The sequence below is a fragment of the Manacus candei genome, unplaced genomic scaffold (genome assembly GCF_025592945.1).
Source record: "Manacus candei isolate 608988 ecotype Guabito, Panama unplaced genomic scaffold, ASM2559294v1 h1tg000028l, whole genome shotgun sequence".
NCBI lineage: Eukaryota > Metazoa > Chordata > Aves > Passeriformes > Pipridae > Manacus > Manacus candei.
In genome coordinates this window covers 18,903,367-18,923,468 of record NW_026138076.1, presented here as the reverse complement: position 1 = coordinate 18,923,468, position 20,102 = coordinate 18,903,367, and the positions used below count along the sequence as shown (strand labels likewise).

Genomic DNA, 20,102 nt, shown 5'->3' with positions numbered 1-20,102 from the left:
GTGATTTTATGTCTAGCAGCAGTTAAGGTCGGGTTACTGCAGTCTTATCCTTATTTGGGACTTCTCAACTGAACAAGAAAGTCCCTATCCTCCTCTAAAATGCTTTGCAGCTGAAGTGCCTAATTATCTGGCCCTACCAAAACTGACCAAAAATAAATTTTTGAGGTGACAGCACAGGGTGAATAGTGGTAGAGTCATTGTAACTACATAAATGTGGTTTCCTTAGGAAACTGCTGAACAATAGATCTGGTCTTTCAAAAGATTTGGGCTGAATGCTGTTTACAGGGCGTTTTCATGTGACAGATGTCTGCTTTGATGAGGATAATCTGAGCATGCTGGAACTAAGACAGATGTTCAGTCACTATACACAGTTCTGGGCAAGTCAGCAGCAACTTTCTCTTTGTGGTCAGTAATTGCGATTTTTTGCTGCAGAATGCCCAAATTGTCATTGGGGCAGTCTTAACAACAACACAGATGAAACAAGTAGAAATGCTACTTCCAGAGCATCATCAGTATCATCAGCATTAAAGTCAGTATGCTTTTTTTCCCCCCCTTTTTATCTTTCATCCTGTTTTTTGTATTTGTAGATGACTTTTTATTCCTTTTCTCCGTAACAGGGCATAACCCTAGGCAGAGGGATTTTAGATACAGTGCATAAAAGTATTGGTGCTTCAAAACCAGAAGTTACAAGGATCACTTCTCTCCACAGGGAGCTGTCTAGGCCACAGCTACAGGATTCTGCTCATGTCTAGGGCTCAGGTATCTTGCACAAAGTTATAGAGTGGTACCTCTATTTATGTGGTCTCAGGACAGCAAGGGATCTTTCAAACAGGATGTTATAGAATTTTTATTCCTTTTTGATTTAGGTTGTGTTGGACAGAGCCAAAACGTGAGAAACCTATGCTAAGTCCTTTCTTAAGCAGGAGAGATTACATCTTCTATTTTCCTTGACAGTGCTAACCTCTACAGGACTATTGGTTGTAGACGTATAGAGTAATACCATATACAAATATTTCCTTCTGCACACAAACTGCTTAGAAAAGAGAAACAGCTAAAAGCATCCTATATCACACTGTCCTCAGAAGTGAGAAAGCGATTCAAACTGTATTATATTCAATCACAACATAACAGAGAAAAGTTGAACTCAATTTCCTCTTTCAAATACTAAGTCTTTAAAAGAAATACATATTTCTTATGGCATTTCTTAGCTTTTTAAGTGCCTGACTTCTCCAGTTATGAATGTTCTTTTAAAGTGCACGTGGTTTATATTTGTTGCTGGAAGTGCACACTAGAGTAGTGCCAAGGCTTTGCAATATGTAAAGCTTATGTAATCAGATTGGCTTCTTTTCCTCTGCAAACATAAAATTGAAATTATATGAGTTGAATGATAGAGAAGAAATAATTTCTGATGTTTAACAACTCTAATATTTCAGTCAAAAGGCCAAACGTAGAAAAACAGGTAATGCCCATTACTATTAATATTTTCCCCTATTTTAGTGACTTCAACACGTGTCATTCCTAATAATAGACATTTTTTTCATTAAGATGAACTAATGTATATGTGGCAATATATTTACTCCAACTAATTACATGTTATATTAAAAATTACAGATTTTTTGATAAGCAACATATTGCTATACATTTAAATGTCCCAATTTGCAATTTTCCATTTCCAGTGCCTTAAAAGTTATTTGTCATTGATATGATAGAAATAATTCACCCTTTTTAAAAAATAAGTGATCTTTCTGCTCCAAACTGCATTGTTTCTGCTTTAAGAAATTTACAAGAGAACTGACTTTACATGATAACTTTCGTCACGTAATATACAAAGAAGAAATAACACTTTTGTTTCTCAGAACCTAAAGTCATCCTCATTTTTATATAGACTGCTAATGTTATGGGTGTAACAGTCATGGAAGGAAAAAGTCCTATGATATATAAAGAAATTGCAGTTTTCTTCCTGACTAAATCTCATTTTAAATGATGGATGCAGGCAGTCTCTTTTATAGTTACATATGTCCACTTTTCACAGAAATCACCCAGAGCTGGGTGATTCCAAAATTTATGAAGCGAAAATGAATGATGGTATCTCCAGAACTAAGGCCTGAAATCTAACTAGGAATATTTGAGTTATATGAATATTTGAGTTACTTAAATTGCAATATTCGGTTCTTGGGAAAAATAGAGTGGGATTTAGAAGACAGGGAGCTTGAAAAATTAAGCTTAGACTTAGTTTTTCTGAAAAGAAAAAAAAAAATCACATGCTGTAGTAGTAGCAAGAGTACAAGAAACTATGCTTTAGAATACTTATTATGCCTAATAGTTACCTATTAAGAGTTTATAAAAGTCACAGAAGATAAAACTGAACTGAAGACAGGCTTACTGTTTACTTAAGACTACAAAGCAATTCAACAGCCAGCTAATGTCACAACGCAGAATTTTATGCCTTAAACACAATGAAAGAACTAAAGACTGTTTTTACCTGCATGTCTGGTGGTGGAACCTTTTTCCTTTTAAGAAGCATTTATTGGGAGATTCTATACATTCACAGATGCATTTTGCAGGGTTTAGAGGTTGATGTTTAGGACAGGTCTTTTTACATAGACACTGGCACTTTTCTTCATCAAATTCCTTATTGGGCCCACAGGAAGCGGGGATAAGTTTGTTTTTGCACATACACTGACATGATGATCTGTCTAATTCTTTGTGAGGTCCACAGCTTGAGGGCCTCATGCCTCCTTTGCAGACACATTGACAGGTTTCTTCATCCAGCTCTTTGTTTGGTCCACAAATATGGAATCCTTCAGATGTATCTAGAAATATAGCAGAGAAGTTGCACTATTACCAGAATTTTGTGTCTACCCACTCCACCCAGTTTTATATGAAGAAATGACAGCAAATCCATACCTTTTAAGATGTTTCAAGAACAAGTACATGTCAAAAGACAGGCAATACAGAGTAATATTATCAATACAGAAAAAGACACAACTAATTACTTCTTGTTTTTAATTTCTCCTTTAGTTGAATCAAAATGTAGAGCTACATTCAGTCTTATAAGAAAAAGTGCTTACCAGAATCTCCAAGGTGAGAAGAGAAACCAAAATCATGCTGCGACAAACATCTGCAAATTTGATTATTCCAAATATGATTTTTTGGACAAGTTTTGTTTGCCACATGACACCTGTGAAATTAAATATGCTGTTCATTTACTACCGTAAGAATTCAAAAGGAAAAAGAATAGTTTCTAGGTGTTGACTGCCTTACTTCCTCTCCACTAAAAATATCTTTCTAAGAGTGTCACCTCATTAATAGTCTTATTTTTTACTCCTATCAAATCTGTTACTATTTAAGGTCCTCCCCAATACAGGGATCTCCAACCATTTGTTGAAGAAACCAGCTCACATTTCAAGTTTCAGCTATAACTTCTAGAAGCTGATATTTGTACTTTGCTAATGTAGTTTGGAAACAGATCTAATCCTGGAATATAAACCTCATCTAGAAAATAAAAAAATATTAAAAATATGCCAAATACTGTATAGTGATCACAACATTTTTTATGTTGCTTTTTGAGGTTCAAAAATGTTTTTACACATAAGATGTCAAAAGACAGTAGATAATAGTTTCTGAATGAATGCTGTAGACAAAGCTTTGATTTAAAAAATACAATCAGTTTATCAGATTCTTTTCCCCTTTATGTGAAAGTTATGTGTCATTAACTGACACTTTCTCATTAATCACTCAAATTCTGGACAGGTTTCTTGAACCTAAAGATATGAACGTCAGCGGTGATGGCTCTTCACTTTGGAAATAAAAGACAATACAGAAGTTAACTCTTTCTCTCTGCTCTTTATCTGCTACAGCCAAGGTAATTATACCCAAATTTGCAGCCAAGGTAATTATACCCAAAAAAAGCAAAAAATTCAAGCAGCAGCTCTTGCCTTTTTAAAGACTGAGTGAACTGAGCTAGTGGGTGAGCCACAGATAGAATGTTTATGTGTATTATCCCATCTTCCTTGCTTGCAATTTCTTTATCATCAGAGCTGACATTACAACTTTGATACACCTCATGTATCCAAGCTGTGTCATTTATTCATTGTTTCTGTAGTATTTCTAAAATCCTCCTAATCTGTTAAAGCAACACATATATTACACATTTGATGCACTTTTCTTTCCCCTGAGCACCATTACTCACACATTCAAAAATGCAGGTGCTGGGACATTCTGTGACCATCATTCAAGTACACCACTCCCCTCCAACACATTAAACCACTCTGATTGTAAAGGCTGCTGTAATTTAACATCACCCTGCATCGCCTCATGTTTTATGAAACTGGTGTTTTCTGATTTCATTCCACTAGTGTTCTCACTCTTGCTCCCTCACTTGGCACGTTTCCTTTAGCCTGCCTCCTGATTCTGCTCGAGAAATAGTAAAGATAATTTACAGACATATTACTCTATTCTGTTAAAAAAAATAAAATTAAAGAAAAAAAAACCCCACACTCACACCTGGAGCAGCCTGGCTCTAGCTGGGAGTGTTTAAAACTAATTAGAGAAGGAAACCAAGGTGACAGTATGAAGAAAACACCAAGCGCATGTAAATTCATGAGCAACGTTGATACAAAGCCCAAATTACCAGAACTTGAACAGAATTAAATGAATTTCAGTATCAGGGTTGGAGACACCCAGCAAAAGGAATGGAGCTGCTTGTTTACAAGTTCTACTCTGGTTTCTAGTACAGACAATTGGCTGAAAATTTAAAATGACATTTTAGAAAAGTTCAGGAAGGCTAGAAAAAAAAAATCAGATGCAAAACCACTTTGCAGAAAATGTCATCACCTCTTTTTGTATTGTTGTCCACTCAACTGAAAAAAAAAAAGTCTTGAGACAAAGAGGTAATTGTAGAGACTTGATCTGAATTATGTATCTTGAAGTTCTCTCTGTTCCGCTCTACCTCTAATCACTAAACTTCTAAAATAGGGTGACAATTTTGTAACTCAGGTACATGTCTTGATGACATTCCATATAAATGGAGTAGAGTACTACTTAAAATACCATTAATCCAGGATGTATTCTGAAACACTGACTAATACCAACTGACATGCCTCCATTCCACAAGTACATAGAAACAGCTATTAGTTTTTAGAAGGGGGGAAAGAAAGGAAAAAAGTGGGAGAACAGGCAAAGACCTAGACCTTAATTCTCAGGATAAAGTCATGCAGAAAACATATTTTATATAAAAAATATAAACTATTTGTATTATACTTTACATGTGGTCTCTCTCTTCTTTCTATGATATGCCTGTGCATCTTGGTATAATCCAGCCTTGAATTCTTATTAAATCCCAAGGGTTACTACCCTAAAACCAGAGACTTTACTCTTAGGCTTTTCTTTGCAGTAATACATAAGAAAGTAATTTATATTTTTCTGTTAAAATGAGCATGTACATAAATACATGCACACATGCAGATCTCCCACTGCGACAAGAGAGTAAATTTCCAAGTTTTGGCTTAATAATAGCTTCACTAGCATTCAAACCTATAAATCAAAATGTTAAGGAAAAAAATAATAAGTTGAAAAGAAATACTTCACTACAAATTAAAAAACACTAATGGGATTCTGAAACCCATCCAGGAACCCACCAGGAACATGCAAATGTCTTTCCTTTCTAGAATCTAGAAGCACTCAACTTAGTATTTTATGGTTTTTTTTCTGTTTTATTGTACAAAGCCATAGATTCTAAACATAGAGAGAGTACTGAACAGTAGAGAAAGCCTGTATATATTCTGACCTAGTATTAGTTTGTCTTGGATTGCACCTCTTTCCATCAAACAACTCCCACAAACAACATTATTATTGATTTTTAAATTATCTCACTCTAGTTTATCTCCTGGATAAAAAGGTAATGCTAATTTAGAAACCTTTTCTTAATGTAAAATATGGTAGCTCCCTTGCACAATGCATTCTGCTACTACTACTGTGTAGTTCACTTATCATAACTATAAAAACTTCCAGCACTGTTTATAATCTAATTATATAGGCTTGCTCATAATGTGAAAGGGAAGACAAGTCTCATACTTACTGAGTTTGTGTTGCTGGCAAGGAACGTCTTATGATAGAATGAACTTGTCTGTAAACATCCAGCTTGGACATGCATCGGCAGGATGTGTGATTGGCAAAACTCACGGTTACGGGTTTGGGGCCATGAGAAAGAGGCACTGTGATCTCAAACAACTGCAAAAGGGAGAGTAAAGCAAAAAACTTTTTATATAGATCTGTAATGGTCCAACTAAAACTAATGTAAGCACATACCAAAAAACTTATACGGAAATTAAGTTCATTTTTCTGCTCTCTTCCACCATTCAGTGGCACATTCAATTATACTGCTAAATAATTATTACGTGCAAAATTAATACAATAGTTATGGCATGACAATAAACATTTTTAGGATTAAACTCTCTTACGTGCCTGATTGTTTACTATAATATTTAACATAAAAGTGTAAAACGTAAAAAGAACTCATTTTTCTAGGAGATGATTTCAAAAATGGCAGTCTTTTAAAAAAAATCCAAAGTAAAACATTTGGAAAGTGCTTCAAAAAGCTGAAAACCAAAAATAATATAAAAAAGTGGGTAAGTTACAACCTAATACATCAATTATACAATTATAAGAGCTTGTGTAAAAAAGGAATATATTTGACTTAGATAAAACCATTTTTGGTTCAATAACTATAGAACTGCAGCATACTGTATTTTTTTAATTTTTTTAGTATTTGTATCATTGCAAATTATATGCCTACCATAATGGAATATATCTTGAACTATTAATTTGTTTTCAAGGTATTAAGAAATAACCACTATTGATAAAATAATCATGTATGAGAATTCATAAAATCCTAATTTTAGTGGGAAATACATTTCAATTGGTAAAAAGACAACTTCAGTAACACCTTGTGGTAAACTGTACATATGATAACAGACGAACACTGAGACTCATTACAGTTTTCAATTCAGGATATCTACTTTCTCAAATTGAGTAGGTTTCAGTGTAAGACTCAACTATCAATAGTCTCCTGAAAAGTATGAACTTGCTTTTCTTAAGCTGAAATAAAAACCCACTATAGGAAGAACTGATAAATCTTAGAATATAAAATAAGCATGAGTCTTTAAATGGACCAAACTGCAGCTAAAAAAAAAAAAAAAGAGGATGTTCTGTTCTGCCTCTGTTCTTGCAGTAGATCAGTTTGCCATGCTGCAAGGCACAGCAGACTTCAGACCACTGGAGATGGCAACATAGGACTATTGCTACACTTCCAACCTACCTAGAAGAGGTAGGTCCCTGTCCAGCTGTTCTGTTCAGCTTCAGTAATCACTGGGAGAAATTTCGGAAAAACAGCTGAAACCTATCAATTGTGAGTGGACATGATGGCGAACACGAATTGTCTTAATTTACATTTATCCTTCCATTTCACCTGTGAAAGGTATCAGTTTACAGACGAATATTGCTAACAACTATTCCCATCAACACCTCAGTGGTGCAATGAGAAAAAGGTCTAGTTAAACTACTAAAGGCAGACTAGCTTCCCTGACCTGATTGAACAAGCTTCAGTTTGTTCAACTAAATTCTCTTAATAGTTTTTTATATATACATTTATTTATATATACATTATATATACTATCCCATTTCTAGTCCTGACTTTCGTAAAGTGCTTAAGACAATACATAAACTAGCATTTTGAAAAAGAATGGAAAACACATTTATTTTTATTAATGAAAAGGCTGGAAGTGAAATACTGGGGTTGGAATCATTGGTTTGTTCTTCTGACACTTTTGTCTGCACGTGCTATTGGGATACTGTAATCTGATGCATACTGGAGAAAAGAGATATTTTCCTCTTCTGATAATGAAAATCTATCAAGAAGATATTTCAAAAGAAATAAACTCTTGAAAAGTAGTCTATTACAGAAAATGTATTTAATACTAAAAATAATTCAGTTAAAATAATCTCTGGCATTTGAAAATAAGATGCTTTCTACAGAAAATCTATATTCTGCTTTCAGTTGAGATAGCAGCATCTCTAAATTCAATGAAGCTGTTTAAGTGTAAGTGAATAACTCTCAGTATGCATAAGCTGTGTTTGAATCTTCAATTTAGGTAAAACCTCACTATGTGCAATGCTTTCTGGTTTCGTTAACATCTAAATTATTTTTTGCTTATCTTCCTCATCCAATAGAATAATAAGCTCAAAATCTGCTGTCGCTATAGGGCATGTTGGCAACATGTAACAGCCAAATGTCAATACCTAGAAATGATATTTCTGTGAAAAATTCAGGATAACATCTATGCATGAGGCTGGTTCTCCACTCTTCTTTTCTGGTAACATTGTTGGCTAGGGCTACTATTGCTGGTGCCCACATTGCCCAAATGGGTAACTCTTCTTGGAGATCAAATGGCTTATATTTCTGGCTGATCCCTCATTCAAAACCATCTGGTTTTACTGCATTCTTAGGGGTCTAAATCTTCTCTTCCTTTTCAACTTCAAATTATAGTAAAAATCCAACTAATTCACAGTACAGGCAAAAGGGAAAAGACATTTCTCGCAGATATCAATGCCTGAAGATAGACATTCAGGAAAGACTACAAAGAATGAGTTTCAGTTTCCAGAAGAACATGACATCTGATAATATTAGGGATTAGGGCAGTTTTTCAAAGTGGAGAGGTTTTATTGCCTGCAGTCTTCAGAGAAATGTTAGTAATTATGGTACATTAAACAGCAAATTAAAGTACCTTAAATGAGTATTGCTTGAGTTAAGACAAATACTCAGAAGAAAAAAAATAGACTCAATTTGCCCATGCTGTTCTGTACCTTTTTGCTACCAACACTTCATTATCAGGAAACCAGGGGAAAGCAGAACAGAAACAATATGTGATCACATAACTAAAGAGTATTGTATCTAAGAAAAAAAAAAAAGAAACCACACAAAATCACAAAGCTCTGTCCTAACTGCTCCACAGAAGCTAATAATCATAAATATGACTCAGTAACAGTTAATCTCAGTGTATAACACATACTATTGGAAGATCTGCATAACTGAAGAACAGGTAAAAACCATAAATAGTTAGTGAATTTCATAAGAATTCAACTCCTGCCATTCAGCCATCTGACCGCAGAAAGTCAGATGAAAGATCTTCCAGTCTTTCTCAATGTTTTTAATATTTCTCTTCAAAGTACTGTGTTCGGCCCTTGTCTCCTTAGGTCTTCATACAATTTGATAATTCTTCATGACAACCTTCCCTCATTTAAGCCTAAATGAAGCTTCCCTTTCAGCCAGCACACAGAGCTTGATTTCCCTTCCCTCTTCTTGGGATCCTTAGCATGACTTTTAGCATTCTGGCACCCATACATCTTGTCCCCACTAATTCTGGATCAAGAAGGTTCCCTCATTCCTTCCCAACAAGATATAGGTGGGTGTATCAATAACAGGCTCTCCCAGTAAGATGGCATTTCGGTGCCTAGATCTGACACTGCATGAGATTTTTGTTCAGCTTCAAGTTATCATGTATTTTACTTATCAAAAAAATACCACAAAAAATCACTTTCCCCCGGATTTTCATTTTTTTACACGTCAGTTTTTTTAAATCCCTGAAGATCAGTGCACATGCTCTGTAATGTAGTTCTCAGGTGAGAAGTACAATAAGAGGACACCAGGCAAAGGTATCTCCACCCAGCCAGACTTGACCATTGACATTCTGCAACCAGCAATTACTGTGACGCCAAATCCATCAGTTCCCCTTCTTTCCCACCTTGTCATTTCTTCAGAGATCCTTGCAAGAGCTTCTAGGCCAGAGCTGTGTGGTCCCATGGACCACCCTGTAGTAGGCTCTTATCAGTTCCTACACTGGCAGTGCTCTTCTTTTAACCATTTATATAGATGGAGTGAAGAACAGACACAAGGGTAGGACAAGAGTCTGGTGCACAACCTAGAACTTAGTATGACTTTTAAGTTTAAAAAAAAAAAGAAAAAAAAAAAGAAAAAATGTAACAGAAGACAGGAATCTCTGAGTGTGTGACCAAAAGCGCTATTAGAACTCCTGAAATAGGAATCTTCCACGTATTCCTCCTCAATGGAGGAGGAATCACAGACTAGTGAAAGGATCTTATAGACATGTTCCAACCACCCTGCCATGGGCAGGGATACTTTCCACTAGACCAGGTTACTAAAGGCCCAAAAGGTGTGTAGTTTTGATTCACTGCATTGACAGCTTCTTCTTTAGACTAGAAGGACTTTGTGCTACACTTCCCAGAAAAACTGTTTATTGTTATAAAAAGTATTTCTTTGCTTCAGTGGTTAAATTAATTTATTCAGCACCATCATCATATGTGCCAATATCCATTGTATCAGCACACTTAAAATTATTATTATGCTCACTGACTTATAAAATATAAATTATACAAAACTGTTACTTTATTACCAGGATAAGGGAAGGTTATCATTCTAGATACTTTTCAAATATAGAATATTCTTTTTTTTTTTTTCCCAAGACTTACATTAACTACACTATGTTCTGATGGATGTCAGTTTATTTTGGCAAGTTTCCCTTAAATTGATTGAGTTTAAGTTTCCATCACTTGTGATCTTTGCACTTCCTTAAGTGTCAGTAAGGCCAGCCAAATATAACCAGTGTAACAGAGTACAATGTATCTGGAGAGATTTTTAAGGTAAGGATATAAGACTGATTTCAAAACTAAACATCTCTATACTGAAAAGAATGAAAATGAACTATTTGAGAGATGGTACATCATCTTTATTTTACTGTCTAACTTTCTTGAAAGACAGTACTTCAAGGCTTATGTATGATACAACAACAGCTAACTTATCTAATGTAATAAATTTAATACTTATTTAATATGCTTGTTTGGGTTTTTTTAATCCTTTTTTTTTTTCTTCCAGAAATTTCTACAAAAAACACCATTTGGAACTTACATATCTCCCACTATTAATAGTACCTACTATATAATTTCAATAATCAGTCTTACACAGAAAAATGCATGGGAAAAGGTATAAATAGTAACGCTCAAAACAACTGAAAAGTCTTGTGACATACGCATATCTAAATTTTGAAAAGGAACACCATGTAGATCTCAAACATGGCCAACAATTTCAAGGTGTTAACTTGTCTCCTGTGAGAAAAGCTCCACTAAATCTAATTTCGAACTGCTTGGATAGATGTTTTCCTTTGAGGGATTATTACTGTAATCATGAAACAAGAAGATTTAGGACCTTTACAACAAATGATCTGAAAGAAGTCAAAAAACTGTCACCCTGCCAGCCAAGAGGGAGAATGGAGTGAGACAGCTCTTTGACATCTGCTCCCTGCTTCCCTTCAACCTATAAACAAGTGGCTATAGGTGGGGCATAAAAAAAGTGCAGCTGAGGGACAGGCTGTTGCTGCACCAGGTAGTTCCAATTTTTGAATTATTCTTGTTGTGGAAACAGAGAACAGCTGCTTGAGAGAAAAAAACCAACACAACTACACCACAAACCAAAAGAAAAACATTCCCCATAGACCTCTACTAGACAAGCCACCACTTACAAACTGGAGTTTTGCAGTGTCGCAGATAGAGAAGGTCTACTGGATTTTATGAATTAGCCTAGAGGGTCCTCAAAAGTTTTTGTAGACTTTATACTATATCTTAATTAAGAAACTATCTCATATCTCAATCATGGTTGTATAAACATCCCTTAGCAACTACAGAAACAGTTTTTGTGGGAAAAAAGATGGTATTAAAAGCAAAGCAGAATACTTTTCTATTTTTTTCTCAATAAAATTAAGTAGCTAGAAAGGAGGAACACAGCCTGAACTAAACTATCGACCTCTCTCTGGACCACCAGAGTGTTCCACAAGGCAATCTGGGAACATCTGACCTGGTCCATCCTCCTAGCAATCAATGATTTGCCCTCTATAAAAATAATTTCTATGCTTAGTTCTTTTATTTTTAATTAATTTTGATGAAAGCTGATATCAGCCTTCTTTATACTTTAATGTCTGGAACTAATGCTAGAGCTTGCCCTCACAGTAAGACCTCCAGCTGAAAAATTAATTTCCCATTAAGCACTTTTTCTGCAGGGTGAACATTATGAAGTTATCTTATGAAGTTTGTGCACCAAAAATAAAGCTAAAAAATAGTGAATTATGAAAAAAAGATTCCTGGTTAGTAATCATTTGTTCCCATTTCATTCAGGAAATAATAGAGAAACAGTAGTGAAAATAGACGTGAAGGGTACCTGAATTCCACAGAAGGTCTTGAATCCAATAGTTTTTTTCTTCCTAATTCTCATCTAATATAGGGTAAGCTGTGGTCACATAATTTTAAAACTATTTGAGATGGTGACAGATGAAGAGATATAGCTATAGGTCTCTTCCTTTATTAAGAGTTTTTCTAAACTGCATTCTGTCAAGGACAAGACAAAACTGGAAAGCAGAAGCAAGATAGAAAACTCAGAGATTAAATCCCCTGTTTTTTCAGGATAGGTAAGAAAATAATACAATGTTATTTCCTCTTTCTTCTTTGTGATAAAACCTTTAAGATTTTCCTTTTCAGAGTATCTCAAATCTTTAACTAGAACTACATCGTATCATAACCAACAACATCAAGAACTTCAAAATGAAACTCACTACTAAACATTTTCTACTGGGTAGAAACCTACTTTATTCAATAGACATGAACAGAAAGATGAAGAGAAAGATATTATTTACCCCAAACTGACATGGTGCTCAAAGACTAGGAAATCTGTGTTGCATGGAACAACTCTCTCTGTGACTAGATCATCCTTTGTTTCAGTAGGCTAAACTTCATCAATACATGTAAAAAAAAAAAGATCATATTTCTTGGGTTTTAACATGAGAATTATATTTGTATCTCAAAGTAACTTAGGAATTAATTGCATCTTAAAGTAATAAACAAATTAAGACAACAGTTTCTCCTATTAATGGGAAAAACAACAGGGCTTGAGAAAAGTCAGTGTTGTAGTTTTCCTTCTCTAAGCTATTTGAGTTACGTTATTCCTGTGCTGTACAGTTGTCTACCACTAGCTTAAATTTGGGACTGAAAATTCATGGTAAAATATACCATTTCAGACAAACAGATTGATAAGAAATGAAGGCAGAAAATGCATTTAAAAAAATGAGTAGTTTTTTCTGTTTTCTTTATGTCCCTTTTTCCTAATTCCCTCTCAAGAAGCCTCAGAGCACTAAAAAGTTTCATGATAAAGGAGTGACATTTCAAGGGCTATGATATTATAGCTGGCTATGCAGTTCTGGATCTTCATTTTAAATATGTACTGCATCTTCAGCCAGATGAATCTAGTTGAAAGAGGAAACAAGATTTACACTAAAAAGTGAAAAACCCACAAACAACAAACCCCCTACCAAATACCGTAACAACAGCAAAATAACCTAGCAAACACTTTTAAGTGTGATTATTTTTACACGTTTTTTGAGGAAAATGTTGTTGTAAGATAACTGTGATAATTCCTATAGCTACTTAAAATAATGTAATATATGCTTCTTCTTTAAAGGCAGCTCACAAGCTTAGTGCATGATCTCTACACCTGATCACTAGCCCTGAAATGGAAGAATAAAACCCAGCACATACACCTGGAGGAAGATGCATTACAACAAAACAAATATGCTAATATCTCTTAATACAGTAAAACTGAGTTCCTAATAGGCTTTATTTGTAACGTATCCTGTCTGCATATGTCCTGCAACAGTCCACACTAACAAAATTATAGGCTAGTTTTCCATAGAGTGCTTGCCTCATACAGGTAAGTGGTAGATGCAAAAAAAAGAAAGGGATAGAATTAAGTTTTATGGGTAATCTCAAAACCGAGAATTCGACATCACAATTTATTTTTTCCCTAAAAAAAATAATAATATATTTTGGGGAAAAGAGCATTAAACATTTTTTTCCAGGCAGTAGTCTTCAGCTGTTTTTCCTGTTTAGTCTGGAAAATACATACAAGAAACAGCTGATATATTTTCCTTTGTCATAGTAGCAATAAGAAGGTTTAAAATAAGCATGATCATATATGGATTTGCAAGTAGCACTTGGACTATAATAAAAGAGTGAGAACTTACTGTCTTGCTGATGTAATTTGTGCTGATGTTCATACACTGGAGTCCTTCACTATTGCAGCAACCTCCACATCTGTAGATGGATACACATGGGGGTTTAAAGAAGGTGTTTGTAGTTGCTCCAAACTCTTTTCCCACATCCACACACACTTCACGTGGCATGCACTGAGTTTTTCTCCATTCAGTATCAATACCTGCCAAGTTATAGGGAATGTCATGTGTTATAAAGTAACTGTTTAAAAACAATACTCTCCTGAAGTAAATTAGGATTCTTTTTAAACTTTGGAACCATAATATCCATTGCTAGAGTCACACCCCATAGTCAGTGAAATACACATCTCTCTGTGTTAACTTCTACCTGATTTTTCTTCTTCGTAGGAACATGACATATTGACATGCAGCAGAAGAAAAGTCACAACAGAGCTAAGAGGGACCCTAACAGGGAGACCTTAAAACACAGAATCATGGAATGGCTTTTGTTGGAAAACACCTTTAAAGGTCACCTAGTAAAGCCCCCTTGTAACGAGCAGGAACATCTTCAACCAGATCAGGTTGCTCGGAGCCCTGTTCATACTTGAATGACCTTGAATATTTCCAGGGATAGAGCATCTACCAACTCTCCAGACAACCTGTTCCAACGTTTCACTACCCTCATTGTAAAAAAAAAGTCTTCCTTATATCTAGTCTGAATTCTTTTAGTTTAAAATTATTACCATTGCTCTATCACAAGAGGCTCTGCTACCTCTCCCCATCTTTCTCATAGACCTCCTTTAGGTACTGGAAGGCTGCTATAAGGCTGCTTCTCTCAGCCTATCACCATAGGAGAGCTGCTCCAGCCCTCCAAGCATCTTCACAGCCCTCCTCTGGACCTACTACAACAGGTGCACATCCTTCTTATGTTGGAGGCCCCCAAGCTGGACACAGTACTCCAGATGGGGTCTCACCAGAACAGAGTAGAGGGGCAGAATCACCTCCCTCGACCTGTTGGCCAGCAGCTCAAGCTGTACATGTCCTTTCTCGTTTGCCTGGGGTAAGTCTTATCTTGTGTAAAGTCTAAAGAAGTATTGCACATCTCTTCAAAGTAATTTTAAACAGTCCCACACAGTACTTCACTTAAAAACTCTACAATAGAAATGTTAAATTTTACACACTTAATGTGAAATTAATTTAAATACATGTTTAGTTTGTTAACTACAAGGGTGATATTTAAAGCAAAAGGTTATTATTTAGCAATTATATACAACATGTGATTTAATCTGAAGCATGATACTTGTGCCCGGATTATCCATATAAATTTAGGCAAAGATTTTACATCATGTTATACAGCCTTTTACCAAATACAGTCTTATACTGAACAGTCCTGAGACTTGCAGCTGTGAAGGACCCTTTCTTCTCTTTTGGCACTAGATTGTGGTAGGCTGTTCACCAGAAATGGAAAATTTCCTGATGTGTACTTTAAAGTCTCCATTAAGATATATGATATCCAATATCACGTAAAAAAATACACCTTCTGCTGTAAGTCCTACATTTCACTGCCTACAAGTACTTGTTTAAACTGTTAAGCTAATATATTTTTATCCAAGCAATCTGAAACACTAAAGGATATTGACATATTAGGTTGAAAGGCCTTTTTTTCTCATTTTAGCATAACATCATGACAGCTGCCCTCTTGTAACAGGGAAAAATTACAAGTGGATTACTTGGCATCCTAAAGCCATAATGCATAAGAGAAGAAAGCATTACTAAGCCATGATGTAATTGCAAAAAATGCGCAGAAACGGTTCAATGACTCCAACTATTAGCATCTCCTTTGCTTTCTCCAAAATTTTTACAGCCTCCACAAAGTAGGATTTCTTATGCTTGAAGGCACTTTCTCTATCTACTGAGCTGAGAAAGCAACTTTCTCACAATGGATGTACCTAAAATATGTCTAGAGAGCGATTTGTTTCATTATGGAATGTGAACTATCAAAGATTTTATATTATAGACATCACATCAAATCAGGCTGCTGAGGCTGGTTTACTGACAATGGTTACCTTTTAAAATGTTTTTGACGCAACTGAAAAGCCTTCAGAATTTAATTTATTGTGTGTTGGAACATGGTTTGTGTCCTGTACTTACTTTTCAGGATCTCTGCATTATAGTGTGCTGCGGCAAATTTCAGGGAATCATCTGATCTTGTGTCAAAGCTGGAGTGTTCCCTGTTGTGTTGCCAACCTCCTTTCCTCAACTGACATTTGAACATTTTCCAGTATTCTGGGTAAAGTACTGTCATGAGTTCATCCACACTGGACACAGACCGCAACTGCTCTTCCAGGTCTTTGCTTGCATGAGCCTGTCAAAGTAACATGCAAGATTAATTACTTTCTCTATTACACAAGGTTTGCTGGAAACTAGCCTGAAAAGCAATTCATACATTGTAAAATAAAGTCATGCTCAAAGGGGTCCTCATTATAGAAACTGCTTCTGTTAGTCAATGCCAATAGTATGATATTGACAAATACTGAAATGTTTCACTTCTGCCACTTCTGCAATTCTTTATTGCACTTTGTATTTGAAAACATCTTATGGGAAAGGAGCTATAGAATTAAGCCCACACAAATACAGTTTGTAGATTAAAAAAATAAAAATGCATTTTTATCCTGGAAAGATAAGTTTTCATGATAAAACTTTGAATGGTTAAACTCCAAAATATTTAAATTGTGTTAACGCTATTTAATATTACATACTCTTAAAGTAACACCAAATTTTTGCCCATTTTCCCTTAGTCCAGGAAAATCAAAACACGCAGAAATGCAAAACCAGTTATTAGGAAAAAAGAAAATAATTCATGTTATTTTGTACCTTTTTAGGGAAAATCTTAGTAAGAAAATTGTATTACAAAGCACTAGTCCTTAAATCAGTAGGAGTTAAAGACTTTGGTACCTTTAAGAATCTAAACTGCACACTCCCTCAATGCTGAGTTTCAACTGAAACTCATCAGGCCTCTAAGCACTACATTCCTCAACTTGCTGTTTCAGGGGTAGCCTCAAATCCTGTAATCTTACTTTCTTATTCATGGGCCTTTACATAAGCTCATTGCAATTGCAGTTTTCTAGATGACTGAGATTTACATTCCAATTTATCACTTATCTGGGAGATTCCTCTGTCCTTTTAGATGAAATAATATATTGCATCAAAGGACTGCTGTTATTCCCTGCCCACCTTTCTCATCCATGAATTTCTGACTTCCCAAATGGCAGGGTAGTAAGGAGAAAGTATTGAAGAACGTTTAGCCACCTTCTCCATCTACATGGCCCTTAGATGGCAGTATGAGACACAAAATATAGAGGTACACTTCGTACAAAGCGTATCAACTGGCTGCAGACGCTGTACAGTTTACTACAAAACTGTTCTAATCAAAGAAACACTGGGTTGTAACAGTGTAAGACATGTCTAAGTGCAGGAACATAAAACTGTAGAAACTGAAATTTAAGATTCCTTATCCAACTTCACTATTAACAAAAAAGAAATTCTTTCCATTCAATGATTTTGAACATTATGTGAGTAAAATCACTAATTCTGAACTAGTTCACCTGAATCAAAACTGCTCCTTGTCTCACAAACAACTACAAGTGTACAAAACGGCACGTGTGCTTGCATCCACTCCCTTTTCTGGTGTCAAATACAGTAGAAACACCTCAGGTAAGGCAAATTTACAGAACTCATTTCTGTACAGTTATACACAGAACTGTGAAGGTTGTGAGGCACCAGAACAGGTGGGCCAGAGAAGTTGTGGATGCCCCACCCCTGCGTGTTCAAGGCCAGGCTGGATGGAGCTCTGAGCAATCTGGTCTAGCGCAAAGATGTACCTGCCCATGGCAGGGGGGCTGGAACCAGATGATCTTTAAGGTCCCTTCCAACCCAGGCCATTCTATGATTCTAATTCCTATTTCAAAGTAATTTTATATGACCAAGTGTTACGAAGTTAGAAAAAATGTTTTCACTAAAGCCTCACTAACCAGTGTCATTGCAGACTATGTCCTGGGAGGTTTCAACAACCAATTTGTCATCTCAGGAAAGTGATCATGCAGGTCTTGCCTCCACTGGGTCATCCCTGACCCAAGCCATGCATCAAGCAGTATCTGGGGTCTTTGTCTTCAAATTTTGATGGCAACATAGAGCATCTCACTCCCCAACACCCCTTCACTCCTTGTAGGATGTCATGCAGGGTCTCAATTAGTGGGTCACAGACAAAAATCAAAGCTTAACAAATAACTAATTTGGTTACTGTCTGCTTGTTCTGAGAGGTGAAAATTGCAGGACTTGAGTAGCCTCACTCCTGCCTGAGGGTGCTGCAGCACATGTCCCTTGATGGAAGCAGGTACCTGCACCAGCACAGTAAATGCCAGTGTGGCAAATGCATGCCTGCCACGTGATGGGAATATGCATGGCACAGGAGGTCACAGCATGTATATCCTGTTACAAGGTTGGATGCCAGTCTATTTTGTAAAAGGTACAGGAATAAAATCTGTGTTTAGACATCTAGTAGGCGATCCTAGGAAGCCCCAGCAGATCATGGGGGTAACATGGAAGGAGAATGCAAACGAAGGTTCACCACCTCTGATGAATCCTTTAAAAGCCTGTGTAGCCCACTGTAGACAAAATGTTGGCTATTGCTGTTTCAGATATTCAAGGTACAGGCCTAGAACATCAGGAAAATAAGTACTGAAACTCAATATTACTTAGCTGATAGGAAGCCAGGGCATAGAGCAGGAAAGACAGAGAATTTGTTAGAAATAATGTGTGCTGATGAATTCCTCTTGGGTCAAGAAATCAAGTCATGTCTTTTCAGCTGGACACAAAATTTGTTATACTTGTATAAAATATGTATGAATAAAAGTCAAAACATGAAGAAACTAGTTGCTTTAACTAAACATTGCATTGAATTTAATAAAGTATTGTTTTATTCTGGATATTCCACAGGTTATAGTGCCATGTGCCTACAACCTGAGATGGGGCAACCCTGGTTGTGTATATAGACTGGGGAACAAGAGGCTGGAAAGCAGTGCTACAGGAAGGGACCTGGAGGTCCTGGTTGATGGCAAGTTGAATATGACTCAGCAGTGCCCTGGTAGCCAGGAGGGCCAACTGTGTCCTGGAGGGCATCAGGCAAAGCATCACCAGCTGGTTGAAGGAGGGGATTTTCCTGCTCTGCTCTGCACTGGTGTGGCCTCACCTTGAATATTGTGTGCAGATTTGGGCACTGCAATATAAGTAAGATATTAAGCCATTAGAGAGTGTCCAAAGGAGGGCAATGAAGACGGTGAAGGGCCTTGAGGGGAAGCCGTATGAGGAGGGGTTGAGGTCACTTGGTCTGTTTGAGGTCACTTGGCCTGGAGAAGAGGAGACTGAGGGGAGACCTCATTATGGTCTTCAACATCCTCATGACGGGAAGCAGAGGGGCAGGCACTGATCTATTCATTCTCGTGACCAGTGACAGGACTCGAGGCAATGGCCTGAAGCTGAGTCAGGGAAAGTTTAGGATAGATATCAGGAAAAGGTTCTTCACCCAGAGGGTGGTTGGGCACTGGAACCAGTTCCCCAGGGAATTTAGGCACCAAGTCTAACACAGTTCAAGAAGCATTCGGACAATGCTCTCATGGTGTGACTCTTCTGGTTGTCAGGAGTTGAACTCAATGATCCTGATGGTTCCCTTCCAACTCAGTGTATTCTATGATTCTATTAAGTACTCACTTAATATGAAGGAAAACAATTTTTGAAGCAGATATAAAATTAATTTAAAAAAAATCATCATTATTGCATCTGAATTATTTTGTTCTTAGTTTAATAAAGCTATTTGCTTTTAAAGATGGCTTCAATTCCAATTTACACTGTGGAAAACCAACTTAGTCACTAATGGACTTTTGTTATGTCCCCGCTTCCAATTCAGAAAGAAAGGGAGAAGGAAATCCATATATCTATACT

General features: G+C 36.3%; 1 protein-coding gene across 1 annotated transcript in view; it reads right to left on the bottom strand.

The window, feature by feature from the left end:
- Window positions 1-20,102, bottom strand: part of VEGFC (vascular endothelial growth factor C) — an 84,990-nt gene that overhangs the window by 12,029 nt on the left and 52,859 nt on the right. The window contains 5 exon segments of the mRNA XM_051790452.1: window positions 2,483-2,813; window positions 3,072-3,181; window positions 6,080-6,231; window positions 14,139-14,329; window positions 16,257-16,470. Of these exon segments, the coding sequence (XP_051646412.1) occupies window positions 2,483-2,813; window positions 3,072-3,181; window positions 6,080-6,231; window positions 14,139-14,329; window positions 16,257-16,470 (998 nt within the window).